We start from the raw sequence: 14,412 nt of genomic DNA on the forward strand, positions 1-14,412 counted from the left end.
TCTTTCCTGACCAAGTTATCATTGAGTAGAGCATTGTTTGGTTTCCATGTTTATGTGGGCTTTCCATTGATTATATTGTTATTGAAGACCAGCCTTAGTTCCTGGTGTTCTGATAGGATGCAGGGGATTATTTCAATCTTCTTGTATCTGTTGAGACCTGTTTTGTGACCAATTATATGGTCAATTTTGGAGAAAGTACCATGAGGTGATGAATAGAAGGTATATCCTTTTGTTTTGGATGAAATGTTCTATAAATATCTGCAAAATCCATTTGGCTCATAACTTCTCTTAGTTTCATTGTGTCTCTGTTTAATTTCTGTTTCTATGATCTGTCCATTGATGAAAGTGTGGTATTGAAGTCTTCCACTATTTTTGTGTGAGGTGCAATATGTGCTTTGAGCTTTAGTAAAGTTTCTTTTATGAATGTGGGTGCCCTTGCATTTGAAGCATAGATGTTCAGAATTGAGATTTCATGTTGGTTGATATTTCCTTTGAGGAGTATGAAGTGTCCATCCTTATCTTTATTGAGAACTTCTGGTTGAAGGTTGTTTTTGTTGGTTATTAGAATGGCTACTCCAGCTTGTTTCTTGGGAACATATACTTGGAAAATTGTTTTCCAGCCTTTTATTCTGAGGTACTGTCTGTGTTTTTCACTGAGGTGCCTTTTCTCTATGCAGCAAAATGTTGGGTCCTGTTTACATATCCAGTCCATTAGTCTATGTCTTTTTATTTTTATTGTTTATTGATGTTAAGAGATATTAAGGAAAAGTGCTGTTTTCAGTTATTATTGTTATTAGAGGTGGAGTTACATCTGTGTGGCTATCTTCTTTTGTGTTTGTTGGAAGAAGATTACTTTCTTGCTTTTTCTAGGGTATAATTTCCCTTCTTGTGTTGGAGGTTTCCCTCTATTATCCTTTGTAGGGCTGGATTTGTCCAAAGATATTGTGTAAATTTGGTTTTGTCATGGAGTATCTTGGTTTCTCCATCTATAGTAATTGAGAGTTTTGCTGGGTACAGTAATCTGGGCTGGCACTTTTGTTCTCTAAGTGTCCAAATGATATCTGTCCAGGATCTTTTTGCTTGTATAATCTTGGTGAGAAGTCTGGTATAATTCATATAGGTCTGCCTTTACATGTTACTTGACCTTTTCCCCTTACTGATTTAATTTTTTTTTAGGTGCTTTGGGTGTTTTATTATGTGACAGGGGGAATTTCTTTTCTGGTCTAGTCTTTTTGAAGTTCTGTAGGCCTCTTGTTTGTTCATAGGGATCTCTTTCTTTGGGTTAGGGAAGTTTTCTTCTATAATTTTGTTGAAGATAGTTACTGGTCCTTTACGTTGGGAATCTTCACTCTTCTATATCTATTATCCTTTGGTTTGGCCTTCTCATTGTGTCCTGGATTTCCTGGATGTTTTGGGTTAGGAGTTTTTTGTATTTTGTATTTTCTTTGATAGTTCTGTCAATGTTTTCTATGGTATCTTCTGCATCTGAGATTCTCTCTTCTATCTCTTGTATTCTGTTGGTGATGCTGTGTTTATGACCCCTGATTTCTTTCCTAGGTTTTCTATCTCCAGGGTAGTCTCCCTTTGTGATTTCTTTATTGTTTCTACTTCCATTTTTATGTCCTGAGTTGTTTTGTTCAATTCCTTCACCTGTTTGGTTCTGTTTACTTGCAATTCTCTAAGGGATTTTTGTGTTTCTTCTTTAAAGGCTTTTACTTGTTTACCTGTGTTCTCTTCAATTTCTTTGAGGAAGTTATTTATGTCCTTCTTTAAGTCATCTATCATCATCATGAGAAGTGAGTTTAAATCTGAATCTTGCTTTTCTGGTGTCATGTGCTATTCAACACTTTCTATGGTGGGAGAAGTAGGTTGTGATGATGCCAAGTAACCTTGGTTTCTGTTGCTTATGATCTTGCACTTGCCTTTTTACATCTGGTTATTTCTTGTGCTACCTTCACTCACTGTCTCTGACTGGAACCTGTCTGTCCTGTTATTTGGTTGTGTCAGAACTCCTCAGAGTCCAGCTGTCTCTGTGATCCTGTGATCCTGAGATCCTGGTTGTGATAGCTCCTGGGAGTCAGGCTGCTTCTGGGATCCTGAAATCCTGGTGTGCCCAAGCTCCTATTATCCTATGTTCCTGGGAATGTTAGAGCTCCTGGGAATCAAGCCTCCTCTGGGTTTTGGGGTTTGGGAGCAGAGCTGATGCCCTCGGACTACTCCGGGCACAGGTGCAGACTGAAAGGGTACCGCTCCACTGGCCTTGATTGATTTTCTAGGTGCCTAAGGATCCCAATTACTTCCTGTGTGTGTGTGTGTGTCTGTGTGTGTGTGTGTGTGTGTGTGTGGTGGGGGGGGTGTTGCATCCTACTCATCTACAATCCTGGGTCATGAGAAATGCAACATACAATCAGAACAGAAAGAATGAATCTTGTAATATTTTTTATACATGTTCATTTGTTTCCAGATTTAACAGAAATACTGTAGAAAAGTGTGCTCACAAGGCTTTCGAATTCCTGGAGGAAAAACAGGAGGAGAAAAGACTTCCCAAAGCTGATAAAGAGGCTTATACCATTGCTAACAGACTTCGAAAAGTTAAAAAATCTCTGGAGAAACAAAAGATAATGTAAGTATTTCACTAAGCAAATTTGCTACATATGAGTTTGTACAACCCAAAAATCTTAGTAAGAAGCATGCATTGAAAATGCTATATAATGAATTAGGTTTAATTACTGCTTGGACTGTTTTTGTTTTTAAATTTCAGAGGGAGAATAGGTGAAGACAAGTGACCAGCACTACATATTTCTTATCTGCATAGATCATCTAAATTTATGATTGTTAAAAGCTGATCCAGATTCTATCAGTCCTTGTGTATTGCAGAACTTGACAGGATTATCCCACATTGTCCAGGCATTTTGTCTTGATTCACGACCTACTATTGCAATGTGAGCCATAGAATGTGTTTGCGATTGGATTACAATGCCAGTTTCACACTTGGAAGCTCATTGCTCTCAGCATAGTTCTGCCAACTCTAGGGTGATAATAATAATAATAATAATAATAATAATAATAATAATAATAATAATAATCTCGTTATGTTCCTCTCTACCTTCAGTGATTGTCTGGGCTGAAAACTCATCACATTTTTTTCCAGGTCTTTATCAACTCGAGAATCTCCAGGTTCAGTCTTCTCCTACCTAACTGTTAAGTGCTTATAAATTTGGAAACTGGTTAGATTACCTGGTATGCTGGATGGTCTTTGTCTGTTGCACAGTGGATGGTGGCTAACTTCTACTGTTGGTCATCCAATACGTGTTATTTTTGTTTTTACTTTTCCCATTCATTTTCCATAACTTCCTTTTAGGATATTTATGGCTTTTTTCACTTCAGTTATTCTTCCAACTCTTTCTTTGCATGAGCCTCACTAGCTGCTTCTTCAGTACCTTCACCCTCATTGCTCCCAAAGTATATACTCATAAATTCATTATCGATTGTCTGAATCTTGTACTGATTCTGCAGCTTAGATTTATACTTTCTTGCATGTCCTACTTTGTTTAGTTAGGAAATTAATTATTCTGTATTTTCCAAAATATCCACACTGAGCATCCCTTGTCTGAAAAATCCAAAATCATTTAAAATCTGTGGCTCTGGGTGCCCATGTGACACTCTATATAGAAATTTTTACTTGATACAACTTTGTCATATGTATAAATTTATTTCAAATATATATAAAATTTCTCCAAGGCAGCAAGGTAGAAAGCCAAAGCGAGGTAGAGAATCAGTTCTTATACCAGCTCTTGCTTTTTTTTTTCCTAAGCCCTCTCAAACTCTGTGCATGCTACCTTTTACTGCCCCTGATTTATCTGCAAAGAAGCAGCACTCTTCCTTTAAAGTGGCGCAGAGTCCTTTCTGTTGAAGGAGCATGAGATCTAGGCTTCATCTATTCTGGAGGACAACTTTAGTTAAAGAGGAAAGTGACTCACTAAGGGCGATGCTCTGCTGTCGCTCTCTAACATCTTGATCAATGGTGGCACTAAGCTCAGAGTAGTAGTGGTTGGAGAGCACAAGGAAGGAAATTCCAGTCCCAGCACCCACCACCCCCAGCCCCAAGATGACTGCAATGGTCTCTGCAATGATGGGCTCTTGCTTTTGTTGGAGGAGAACTTCATCGTGTCTTGAGGGTGAGGTCCAGGAAAGGCGCTCTTCTTGGTTCCATAAGTGGAAAAGTCATCTGAGGAGTAATGGACTAACTGCAGGAGAACCTGTACAAAAGATTTTTTGAAGCCTTAAAGGTAGTAAGGTGTATGCATGGGTTGAATCCAGAGAAGCAGGGCTACCACGTATCCTTAAGAGGGATAAGGTAAAAGTCTCCTGTAAGGTTAAAAGAGGGTTGAGTCTGGTTATAATGCAAGCAAAGGTAGGAGGCAGCTTGTTCCCAGGAGGGGTGACATAGGTACCAGATCCTGAGACCATTTCCAAAGAAAATCTTTTAAAGAAGGAATGTTGCCAATGGCAGGAACTATGTTCTGTGGAGAGAGTAAAATTATTATAGGGGATAGCAATTCCTTCATAGAAAGAAAGGGAAGAATAATAACAAAGTCAGCACTCCTGCGTGAGCTTTGTGCGAGAATCATTGATGGCAGCAAATGTCTGTTCTACAAGGGAAAAGACAAGGTGTGAAGAAGAATGATGAAAAACTGTTGTTAATGAGGGAGTTGACTCTGGCGCAGCATGATCCTGTGAAGGAGAAGCGGGAGGAGGAGGTTAAGAGTTGGAAGGTAGGGCAGGTTGGTGAAAGACCACAACTGGATTAGGTCCTCTGGTGACAGAGGAAGTTTTATGCCAGATTTCTCTGATGAGTTTGCTGTGAAGAGATGATGGATGTTAGTCAATGGCCATAAATCTACAACCTGGTGGCCTATCCGGATTGAACCCGGGATGGCCAAATATGTCAGGACACTCAAGTCGACAGTAGCTGTGGTGGAACATGCCTGGTGCTGCGGGGGTTGGGGAGTGGGAGGGTTGTTAGAAAAACTTGATCAAGACTTGATCAAGGAGAGAAGACGGATAGGGTGGCGGGGGATAGAAAGCGGGGAGAAGTTGCTTAGAGAGTGGCTCAGGATTTTGGGAAGTTGAAAGAGCCACAGTTTTCTTGAGAGGGGGGCCAGTCCGGATTGGGATATCGAGCAGCCTCCTTATCAAGGGCGGCTGCATCTTCCTGATCTAGGGGTTCCTCTCTGCCTTCATCCTCAAGACCAATCAAAGAGGAATAAAGAGGGGTAGCTTTAATGGTTTTAGTGGGCAAAGTTGAAGGTACCTTTTGAGAAATTTCTACAAGTGGGGGACTCTCAGAACAGGAATTTTGAGAGGGTTGTGAACAAGGGGATCCGGAGGGAGGGCGTCAACTCTGATGCAGGACCCTCTTTCCCTCTTCAATGACATTTTGAACATCAGGCTAATTATTGTGAATCTTTAATAGGTCATGAATGAGATTCCAGTAAGTAAAAGCTATAACAGGGACCTTTTCTGGACCAAAGGTTTTATAATAATCTTGTAAACTACCACTGACTCTCTTCCACTTCTTATGATTAATAGTTCCTTCTTGGGGTAACCAGGGACAAAGGTAAACCAAAAAAATCAAAAAATGCCTTTAAGTCTTTCTCTTCAACCCTGGCTCCCTGGGTCTCAAGGGAGTCCTTAAACCCTGAAATGAATACATCTTGCTGAGAAATAGTCTGACCCATGTCTATATAATGCACCACCTGATTACTCACCAAATGCCCGTCTCAGGGTCGGGAACTCCCAGAGTCCTGAATGCCAGCTTTGCTGCTGCCACTCGAAGGTGGGGTGGTGGTCCCCTCCAGGGGTCTGAGAGCCCCACGATAGGCGCCACTTGTCCAGGCCAGCTGTATAATCAAGTGGGACCCCCAGACCCTGTAGAGAGGACTGAGATGCGAGAGAAAATAAGGAGGCACAGCAAGTCAAGAAGTCTGATCAAGCTGGCAAAATTTTTATTGTTCACACCGGTTATATACTCTGAAAACAGGATAAGGGGAGGGGTAGGAAAGGAAAGAGGGCTTTGCAGGAGGAGGAAGCTAGCTGCAGTTGTGGGGTCTAAGTTATTCTTACAAAGCCTTTTTGTTACCAGGGGTTCTAAAAACATCTATCTAGCAGGATGTTGTCTAAATCTAGAGATCAGGAGGAAGGGTTACTAAGGTGGGTTGCTTTGAGGCCTTGTTTGAAGTTCTGAGAACTGACAGGTGAATCATGGAAGGTAAGCAGAAAGAATAGTAGATAGGAGAGCCAAGGGTGAATGTTTGCCAAGAGTAAGGCCTTGCCATGGCTTCCCACAATCAACATTCTCACTGTAAGGAGGATGGGTAGCCTGATTCAGACCCTATACATTGGAAATTAACATTCTGATTCTTCTCTATCTGCATTCATTTCAGAAACAGGGGGAACCCCTAAAGAAACACACATACCAAGAGTTCACTTTTACAGGGTCATGTTTGTTGAGCTAAAAGAATATTTCGGCTATTTTCTTCAGCAGTTTTCATTAACTGTTATTTTATTTAATAGTTTAAAAATAGAGTTAGACACTAACCTGTGTTTCTCTGTAAGTACTTTAGCAGATGTTTTGAAAACATAGGCCACAGTCATGCTGTTTCCTTCCTTGTTAAATGCTAGCTGTAGGTGGTGTATTCTGGATATACGATTTATACCACTCTATGGTAGAATGCAAGTAACCTCATCTTCTTATATTAAAAAATGTCTTATTTACATATTTAAGAGACAATTATTATGAAGGAAGTGTATGTGACCCTAGTGAATGTAAACAGCTGGTGTATTCAGGGGTCCTGGGGAATGGGATTACGTAAGAGTCTCAGCCAGGTTTCTGGAGGTGTGTCCTAGGTTTGATTCCCTCGTAGCACATGATGAGAAGGGCTGTGCTCATAATGAACTTATGAGGAGGAACAGGAGGGAGACAGGAAAGCACAGTTAAGAAGATGTGGCTTCTGCTAAGAGAAAGCCTGAACTTGGTCCTTTGAGAACTCCAGAGTATTCCCATCCCATCCCATCCCATCCCATCCCATCCCATCCCATCCCATCCCATCCCATCCCATCCCATCCCAGCTCAGCTGATTGTTTCACAGCAGGTAGTCTCTCAGAAGAGCTTTCATCAACTGAGGCAAATTCTCTAGAGGATAGTACATCTAAGCACCTTTAGCAAACATGCAGAGCAGCTCCAGTGCCCATCACAAGGAAGAAGGAGAATGGCTTGAGCTGGCAAAGCAGACTGGGAAGAAAACATTACCTCCAACTTGAGAGTCAGAATGGTTGAAGGAGAGAATATGATTATTATCGTTAGCAAGATGAAGGAAGAATCATCTGGGGAAAGGGGTTGAGTGGAGAAAAAAATCACATTCATAATGGATTTATCTTGAGGGATCCATTATAGAGGGAAAGTCTCCAGAGGCTTATGAACAAGCACATTGGGGGCAGGGCACTGAGTCATGATAATATAAATGCATGATTCTCTTTGATAAGCAGGACTTAAGATACTTTGGACTTTCTGTAGTGGTTGGATACAAATATTGATTTTCTAAAACTGTATTTTTATAAAGAGATGAAAGGGGCCAGAAATCTCCCAGAAGATTGGATCAAAGCATTATGTATGAAGCTGAACACAATTATCTCCTGAAGAGTTTGGAGAAGAATCTAGAGATTCCCCAGGACTGCACATATGCTGATCAGAAGGCAATAGATGATAAGGTCAGTACCTAGATGGGACCACTGCTACTGGAGAGTATGGGTCATTAGAAAACTTCTCCCAGGCAGGCAGTGTTGGCCACACTGTGTGTAATCTCAACAGGAGTTCTTGGGAGCTGGGAATGTAACAGACAGGACATTTTGCTTCGTACCTCCTCAGTGTTATATACCCCATTGAAAACTTGGATCCTTGTAGAACAATATATTTAGATCCTAACAGCAATTCTTAAAATTAGAGTCTTTCTACATCTCAGCTAAAAGTGTTCATCAAAGTGTCATGAAGATATACAAAATTGATTTGCCCCATCATCTTTAAACTTTTTTCTTTTTGAAATATTGTTTATAAATGACATACTTGATAATAAAAGCAGTTTCAGAAAAAGCAATTGCATACACACACATACACACTTACACATACATTTATGTGTATTCATTGTATCATGAATCTTTTTTTTGGAAGCTTCATAATCTGTTTTCATGACCAAGTATGTACACCATTGTTTTACTTGATCCTTGACATTCTGTCTTATAAAATAGCTAGGTACTAGCCTTTTACTTTTGGAGACTTAAGCTTCTCCCTTCTTTCTGGGTATTGAGATATATACATACATGTATATATAAAAATAACACTGGAAACAACTGGATTTCCTCCTTAGAACATGGGTATTTTTGAAATTTATTTATTTATTTATTTATTTATTTATTTACATCCCACTCACCACCTCCTCCCTATCATCCCCTCCCACAATTCTTTCCCCTTACCCTATCCTCTGAGCAGTTGGATGCCCCCATGGGTATCCCCCCAACCCTGGCACATCAAATATCTCAGAGCCTAGGCACATCCTCTCCCACTGAGGCCCAACAAGGCTGCACAGCTAGAAAAACATATCCAATGTACAGGCAACAGCTTTTTGGATTACCCCTACACCTTCCACATGTTCAGGACCCCCATGAAGACCAACCTTCATATCTGCTATATATGTGCATGGAGGCCTAAGTCTAGTCTGTATATGTTCTTTGGTTGTGGTTCAGTCTCCAAGAGCCCCAAGGGTCTAGGTTAGTTGACTCTGTAGGTATTCTTGTGGAGTTCCTATCCTCTCCAGGGCCTGCAATCCTTCCTACTATTCTTCTATAAGAATCTCCAAGCTCCATCCACTGTTTGTCTGTGGGTGTCTGTATCTGTCTGAGTTAGCCGCTGGGTGGAGCCTCTCAGAGGCCAGCCATGCTAGACTCTGTCTGCAAGCAGAGCAGAGTATCATTAATAGTGACAGGGATTGGTGCTTGAGATGTGGTTATTTAAAAAGTCATTAGTATGTCATTTTCAGTGAGAAATAGGCATTTCATGATCTTACACTGTAAAGGTTTTGCTTTATTTTCTAGGGGAACCTTTAGAAAATTCCACAGTCACTTTATCTTGTTCAGGTGGGAGCGGGCCCCTCTTATACATTCCTTGGAGCTTTGCTCTACTCTTTGTAGATTTTCAGTTACAGAACTGGGTGAGACTGGGTTGGTCCATGCCAAGAGAAGGAAGATTTTTCTTATGGTGACTGTTGTTGCCATAAAATGTTGTTGTTGTATAGAAGAAAGGCCCAATGGTGACATCATTTGGGCAGACAGTTATGTAATATGTTTACTATTTTCATTAGGCATTGGATTGCTCTAAGCAATACTCTAAATCTTTGGTTTTAGTCATTGCAGATGGTGTTTGATCGGCTGAAAAATAAAAGAAATGGTGAGATACTGAAGTGGTTGGCAAGAAGGGGCATTGGCTACCATCACAGCTCCATGAGTGCCAAAGAAAAGCAGGTGGTCGAAATTCTCTTCAGGAAAGGATTCATTAGGGTGGGTAGATTTTTCATTGTAAAAGCTGAGAATGTGAATATATACAGCATAGTATTAATGAAACAAGTGAAATACAGCCACGCCTTTATTTTTTCTCATGTAGCTATGTCTCTTGGGCTGCAGATTTGGTTTCCTGAATGTGACATTTTTGTATATACCTTGTGTGGACTGAAAGTTATTTATGACAATCTTTCTCTTATTCCCCATCAGTAACAGGAGAAGCAACAGTAGCTCCTGACACAGCTACAAGCTCTGTTGAGGTAGACTGAAGCCCCAAGGAGGCCGATATCTGTGCCCCTTTTCAGCTACCACATTAGTAAAAGATCTGCCCCAAACTTGAATATAAATCCACTCCAAATCTTGGAGAGAATATATGTAGCAAAACCACATCAACCAACCTCCCATATGATAACTAAAATGTTCCTCATATGTCATGGGGGAGGCTCATGACAATGATCCAGACAAATATACAGAAAACTATTAGCTCATTACTAACTTAATCTGAATCTTGACTAATATTTAAACATTGACCTTGACTACTAAAAATTATCCACTTTAAATTTTGTGTGGCATAGAGTAAATGAAGGGGAGGATGGAAAGAAGAGAGAGAAAGAGAGAAAGAGGTCTGGCTAAAATAGTATCAGTCAGTAATTTCTTAGTCACTAATAAAGTTATGAATAACCAAACTGATTTAGAACAGATACTAGGGAAATATGACAGCTTCCTCGGAGAGCACATTTTCTGAAGGTAACATAAGGCTGTTCCTATTCTATATGTAAAGCTTCTACTCATTCAATATTTGTGCTTGTTAAGGGGATTTGAAAAAAGCATTTAATAAGTAGCATGCTTTATTTTGACATATGTATAAGCCTTGGTTACAAACCAATTAGAAAACATTGCTTTGCATCCTTAAGAATCATCAGAAAACAGAGAAGAGACAGCACGAGTCAGCATATATTAACTTCATCAGGAAAAAATGAACAAGACGCTAGATAGTATGAATGAACTTCACACTCTCATGTTTCTTTTTAGTAATCATACAGTTTCAGGGCAGAAAAAGAGAATGTACTTTATTTTTATGTCATTTCTAAATGACCTTTGATAGATCAAATACTTACCAGGAAGTAGGCTTATAAAAGATTTATTGCCCTCTCACAGAGAAATTTCTCTTCTCATATTTTACGTATAATGTTTCCTGCAATACTTATCCCATGCGGGAAGTTCTTTGTGACTCTGGAAATACAACTGTCAATAATGCTTGCACTTATATATTTGAAAGGTAAATAAAACCACAACGATGTTGAGGGACACTGAGGTACTAATGCAGAGAGGTAGATGGGGGTGGGAGAAGATAATTATTTTAGATTCGACCCAGAACTTTCTCTGTGACATTTGTGGCATGCAATTAAGGTGTGTGTGTGTGTGTGTGTGTGTGTGTGTGTATGCGTGTGTGTATGCGTGTGTGTATGCGTGTGTGTATGTATGTATATATTTAAATATATATTTCTTGCAAAGCAACTAGTATTATAGTGAACTCCATTAGAGAATGTGCTGTTTGTGTTTACAAAATAGGGAGAAATACTATGTGTCTTGTCCCTTAATTTGCCCATTGTAATTTAACTGGTATCTCAATAGAGTTTTTAGCAATCACATGGAAATACTTGTGAATGCCAGCATGAAGAACCACTGTTTTGTTCCTTTTTAGGTGGTGACAGCTACTTCAACACTTGCTTTGGGAATCAACATGCCCTGTAAATCTGTGGTTTTTGCTCAAAACTCTGTCTATCTGGATGCTTTAAATTACAGACAGGTATTAGAATATATATAACTTACTCAATATATTAATACTGTATAGCTGTGAAATAGAAAAAAAAATTACTTTGTTACTAATTTCGTAACATGCTCTGGTTCCTGGCAGAGCACTAGGTGACTGTCTGTATCGAGGAAACACAGGGCTGTGGGATTATGTGAGCACTGCTAGGATGTGTGTGATCTTGGATATGATATGCAATCTCCTCTCCTATCTGCAGATTGCGGGTGACCATCTCTACCCCACAACAGTCACCCAAACTAAATAGAGTGATTTGCAAAAGAGGATCCATTACAAAGATGATTGGGAAACATTGACTGAGCATGGGTTTTCTCATCTAGATCCATCTTTAATACTTTTCTGAACACTTGATACACATTCTGTTTCCAAAACACCTTCCATACTCCCTGGTTGCTCTGCAAGCTATGCATCCATTATTGCCACACTTTGCCCAGCTCCAGGGACTGACCTCACTAGGGCAGCAAGGTAGTAAGCAAAGGACAGATACACAGACACTCAGAAGATCTGGAATCGGGTGGATTTGGCTTTCTGATGGAGAAATGATATAACTTGGAAGCATAGTGTGTTTATTATCTACAGTTGAACAGGGAAATTGGGTTATTGCATATAGCTGAACAAGGAGGCAGCTTTAACTTATCTCCTTAGGAGCAGTCTCTTTGAAAGAGCAGTCTATAGGCAAAACTATCTGGAAGGAGACAGCTACAGTAGATTGTTTCCGAACACACTATTAACATCTAAACATAAACCAGAGCAAGGATTTTCAATCTCTCTTATGGACTAAAAGGAGCCTTGCCATTCCCATGGGGCTGAAGCATTGAGTCCTTGACATATCTGTTCCCACATCAATGGTATACATTCATATAGGACTTTTTTTCATTTCCCCCAGGGCTTCCTCACCTCCCCACACATTTTCTTCCACTACAAAGTCTAGACCTTGAATATTAAAGCATTTTGCTTGCTTTGGATTCTCCTTATTCTGTTCTATTCTGCAGACAGCAAAGTTTGTCTGCATATAATTTACCTCCTCAGAAATGTTCCATCAATGTTTCTGCAGGCAGCCTCAAATTTAGAATATATCCCCTAACATTCAAATTATATAGAACATGTATAATTATTATTAACAATACATTATTGGTACTGGAGAGATGGATCAGAGGTTAAGAGCACTGGCTGCTTTTCCAGAGGTCCTGAGCTCAATTCCCAGCAACGTAGCTCACAACCATCTGTAATGAGATCTAATGCCCACTTCTGGCCTGCAGGTGTACATGCAAGCAGGATGCTGTATACATAATCAATCAATCAATCAATCAATAAATCTAAAAACAAACCCAGTACATTGTAATATACTGTTATATAATGTTATAGCATATATTATATATCATACATAGAATATTGTATCAAGTAATTGCCAGGAAGTGGCAATTATATATATTATACAGTATATAATATATCTATAGTTTTTATACAAAACTATAATTTTATAAATATGCATAATTTTATAAATATGTATAATTCTATATAGCATTATACAAATACGCGGTTTGGTTAATGATGCATGGGATGCTTGATACATTATTTAAAATAGCTCTGATTCAGATGTGATCAGTTTCTTAGATTTAAAATAGGTTAGTCATTAGTTAACCTCCATAGGCAGCATACTGGCTCAAGAGCAATGTAAAAGGCTTAATCTCTTTACACCCTCTTAGAAAAAATATTCAGGTGATTCTCACAGCATGATTCTGCTATATTTCCAGATGTCTGGTCGGGCCGGAAGACGAGGGCAGGACCTACTGGGTGACGTCTACTTCTTTGATATTCCACGGCCCAAAATAGGAAAACTCATAAAATCCAAAGTCCCTGAGCTGAGAGGACAGTTTCCCCTCAGTATTACACTCATCCTAAGACTCATGTTGCTGGCTACCAAGGCAGATGACGTCGAGGATGGCAAGGCAAAGGTGCTGTGTCCCCTGCTCGAGCCTTGGACTTCACTGCTGGCCTGGCTGAAATCAGCTAGGCTGCGTGCTTTTTTTTTTTTTTTTTTTTTTTTTTTTTGCTTTCCATGTCTTCGGCGTTCTCTGGGGAGGGATGGGGTAAGGAAAGCTGTCGAGCAGAGGGATAAATTTTGTTTGTTTCCATGATCAGACAAAGTTTATGTCTGGGTGGGCACAAAGGTTTGCCCGTGGTCAGTCTCTTCGTGTATGATTACGTTGTACCAAAGGACTCTAGCTACGATCTGTTTCTACAGTTCAGAAACAAGAATGATTTTTTTTTATAATTGTAAAGTAACAGTATTTTTCCTCACAAGACAAAATCCAAATTCATTAAGAGTGTTTAGAAAATATAGAAAACTGTCCACTCAAATCTTTTCTCTCAAAGTAAATAGCCAGGATTGGCTATGAGACTATAAGTTTTCAACCTCGTCAGAAATCCAGAATGACTGAGTTAACTGAAATTATGGGAAGCACAAAGCATAGCTTCTAAAACTTAGCCAATTTAGAGAGACCGTTGAACACCTGGACAGTCACAATACTACAAAAAGTTGGAGGATCTTCAGCCTTCTGGCCCAGGATCATCTGACAGACCTTAGTGATGCAGGATTATTAAGGACTGATTACTCTGTCTAGGCAGATATAATCAGTCGACTATTCTGCAAGTGTGTCCTTTTCTAGACAGACTATTCTGCAAGTGTGTCCTTTTCTAGACAGTAATTTGTCTGTAGATGGAAAGAGGCAATTCTTGCCTAGTGGCTGTCTCACCACAACTGGAGTAACTCCAAAGATGCTCAATTTCTCCTTAGAATTCTATACAGGAAGCTGTCAGGAGCAGACATGTCTCTAATCAAAATGAACATTAATACAGAAATGTTTGTAAGGTCAATTCTGTGGACTTCTGATGGTTTTCAGCTGACATTCATTCTAAAGCCAAGAAAAAAGCCAGGTTCAGAACTAAGTGTTTTAGTTAGGATAGATGAC

General features: G+C 39.6%; 1 protein-coding gene across 2 annotated transcripts in view; it reads left to right on the top strand.

Moving 5' to 3' along the window:
- Positions 1-14,412, top strand: part of LOC117721778 (putative ATP-dependent RNA helicase DDX60) — a 107,665-nt gene that overhangs the window by 68,723 nt on the left and 24,530 nt on the right. For both annotated transcript variants that reach the window (XM_034520570.2, XM_076914193.1), the window contains exons 26-30: positions 2,465-2,623; positions 7,623-7,770; positions 9,457-9,609; positions 11,315-11,419; positions 13,195-13,395. In XM_034520570.2, the coding sequence (XP_034376461.1) occupies positions 2,465-2,623; positions 7,623-7,770; positions 9,457-9,609; positions 11,315-11,419; positions 13,195-13,395 (766 nt within the window). The remainder of the gene's footprint in view (positions 1-2,464; positions 2,624-7,622; positions 7,771-9,456; positions 9,610-11,314; positions 11,420-13,194; positions 13,396-14,412) is intronic.

Source organism: Arvicanthis niloticus, chromosome 16, assembly GCF_011762505.2.
Source record: "Arvicanthis niloticus isolate mArvNil1 chromosome 16, mArvNil1.pat.X, whole genome shotgun sequence".
Classification (NCBI taxonomy): Eukaryota; Metazoa; Chordata; class Mammalia; order Rodentia; family Muridae; genus Arvicanthis; species Arvicanthis niloticus.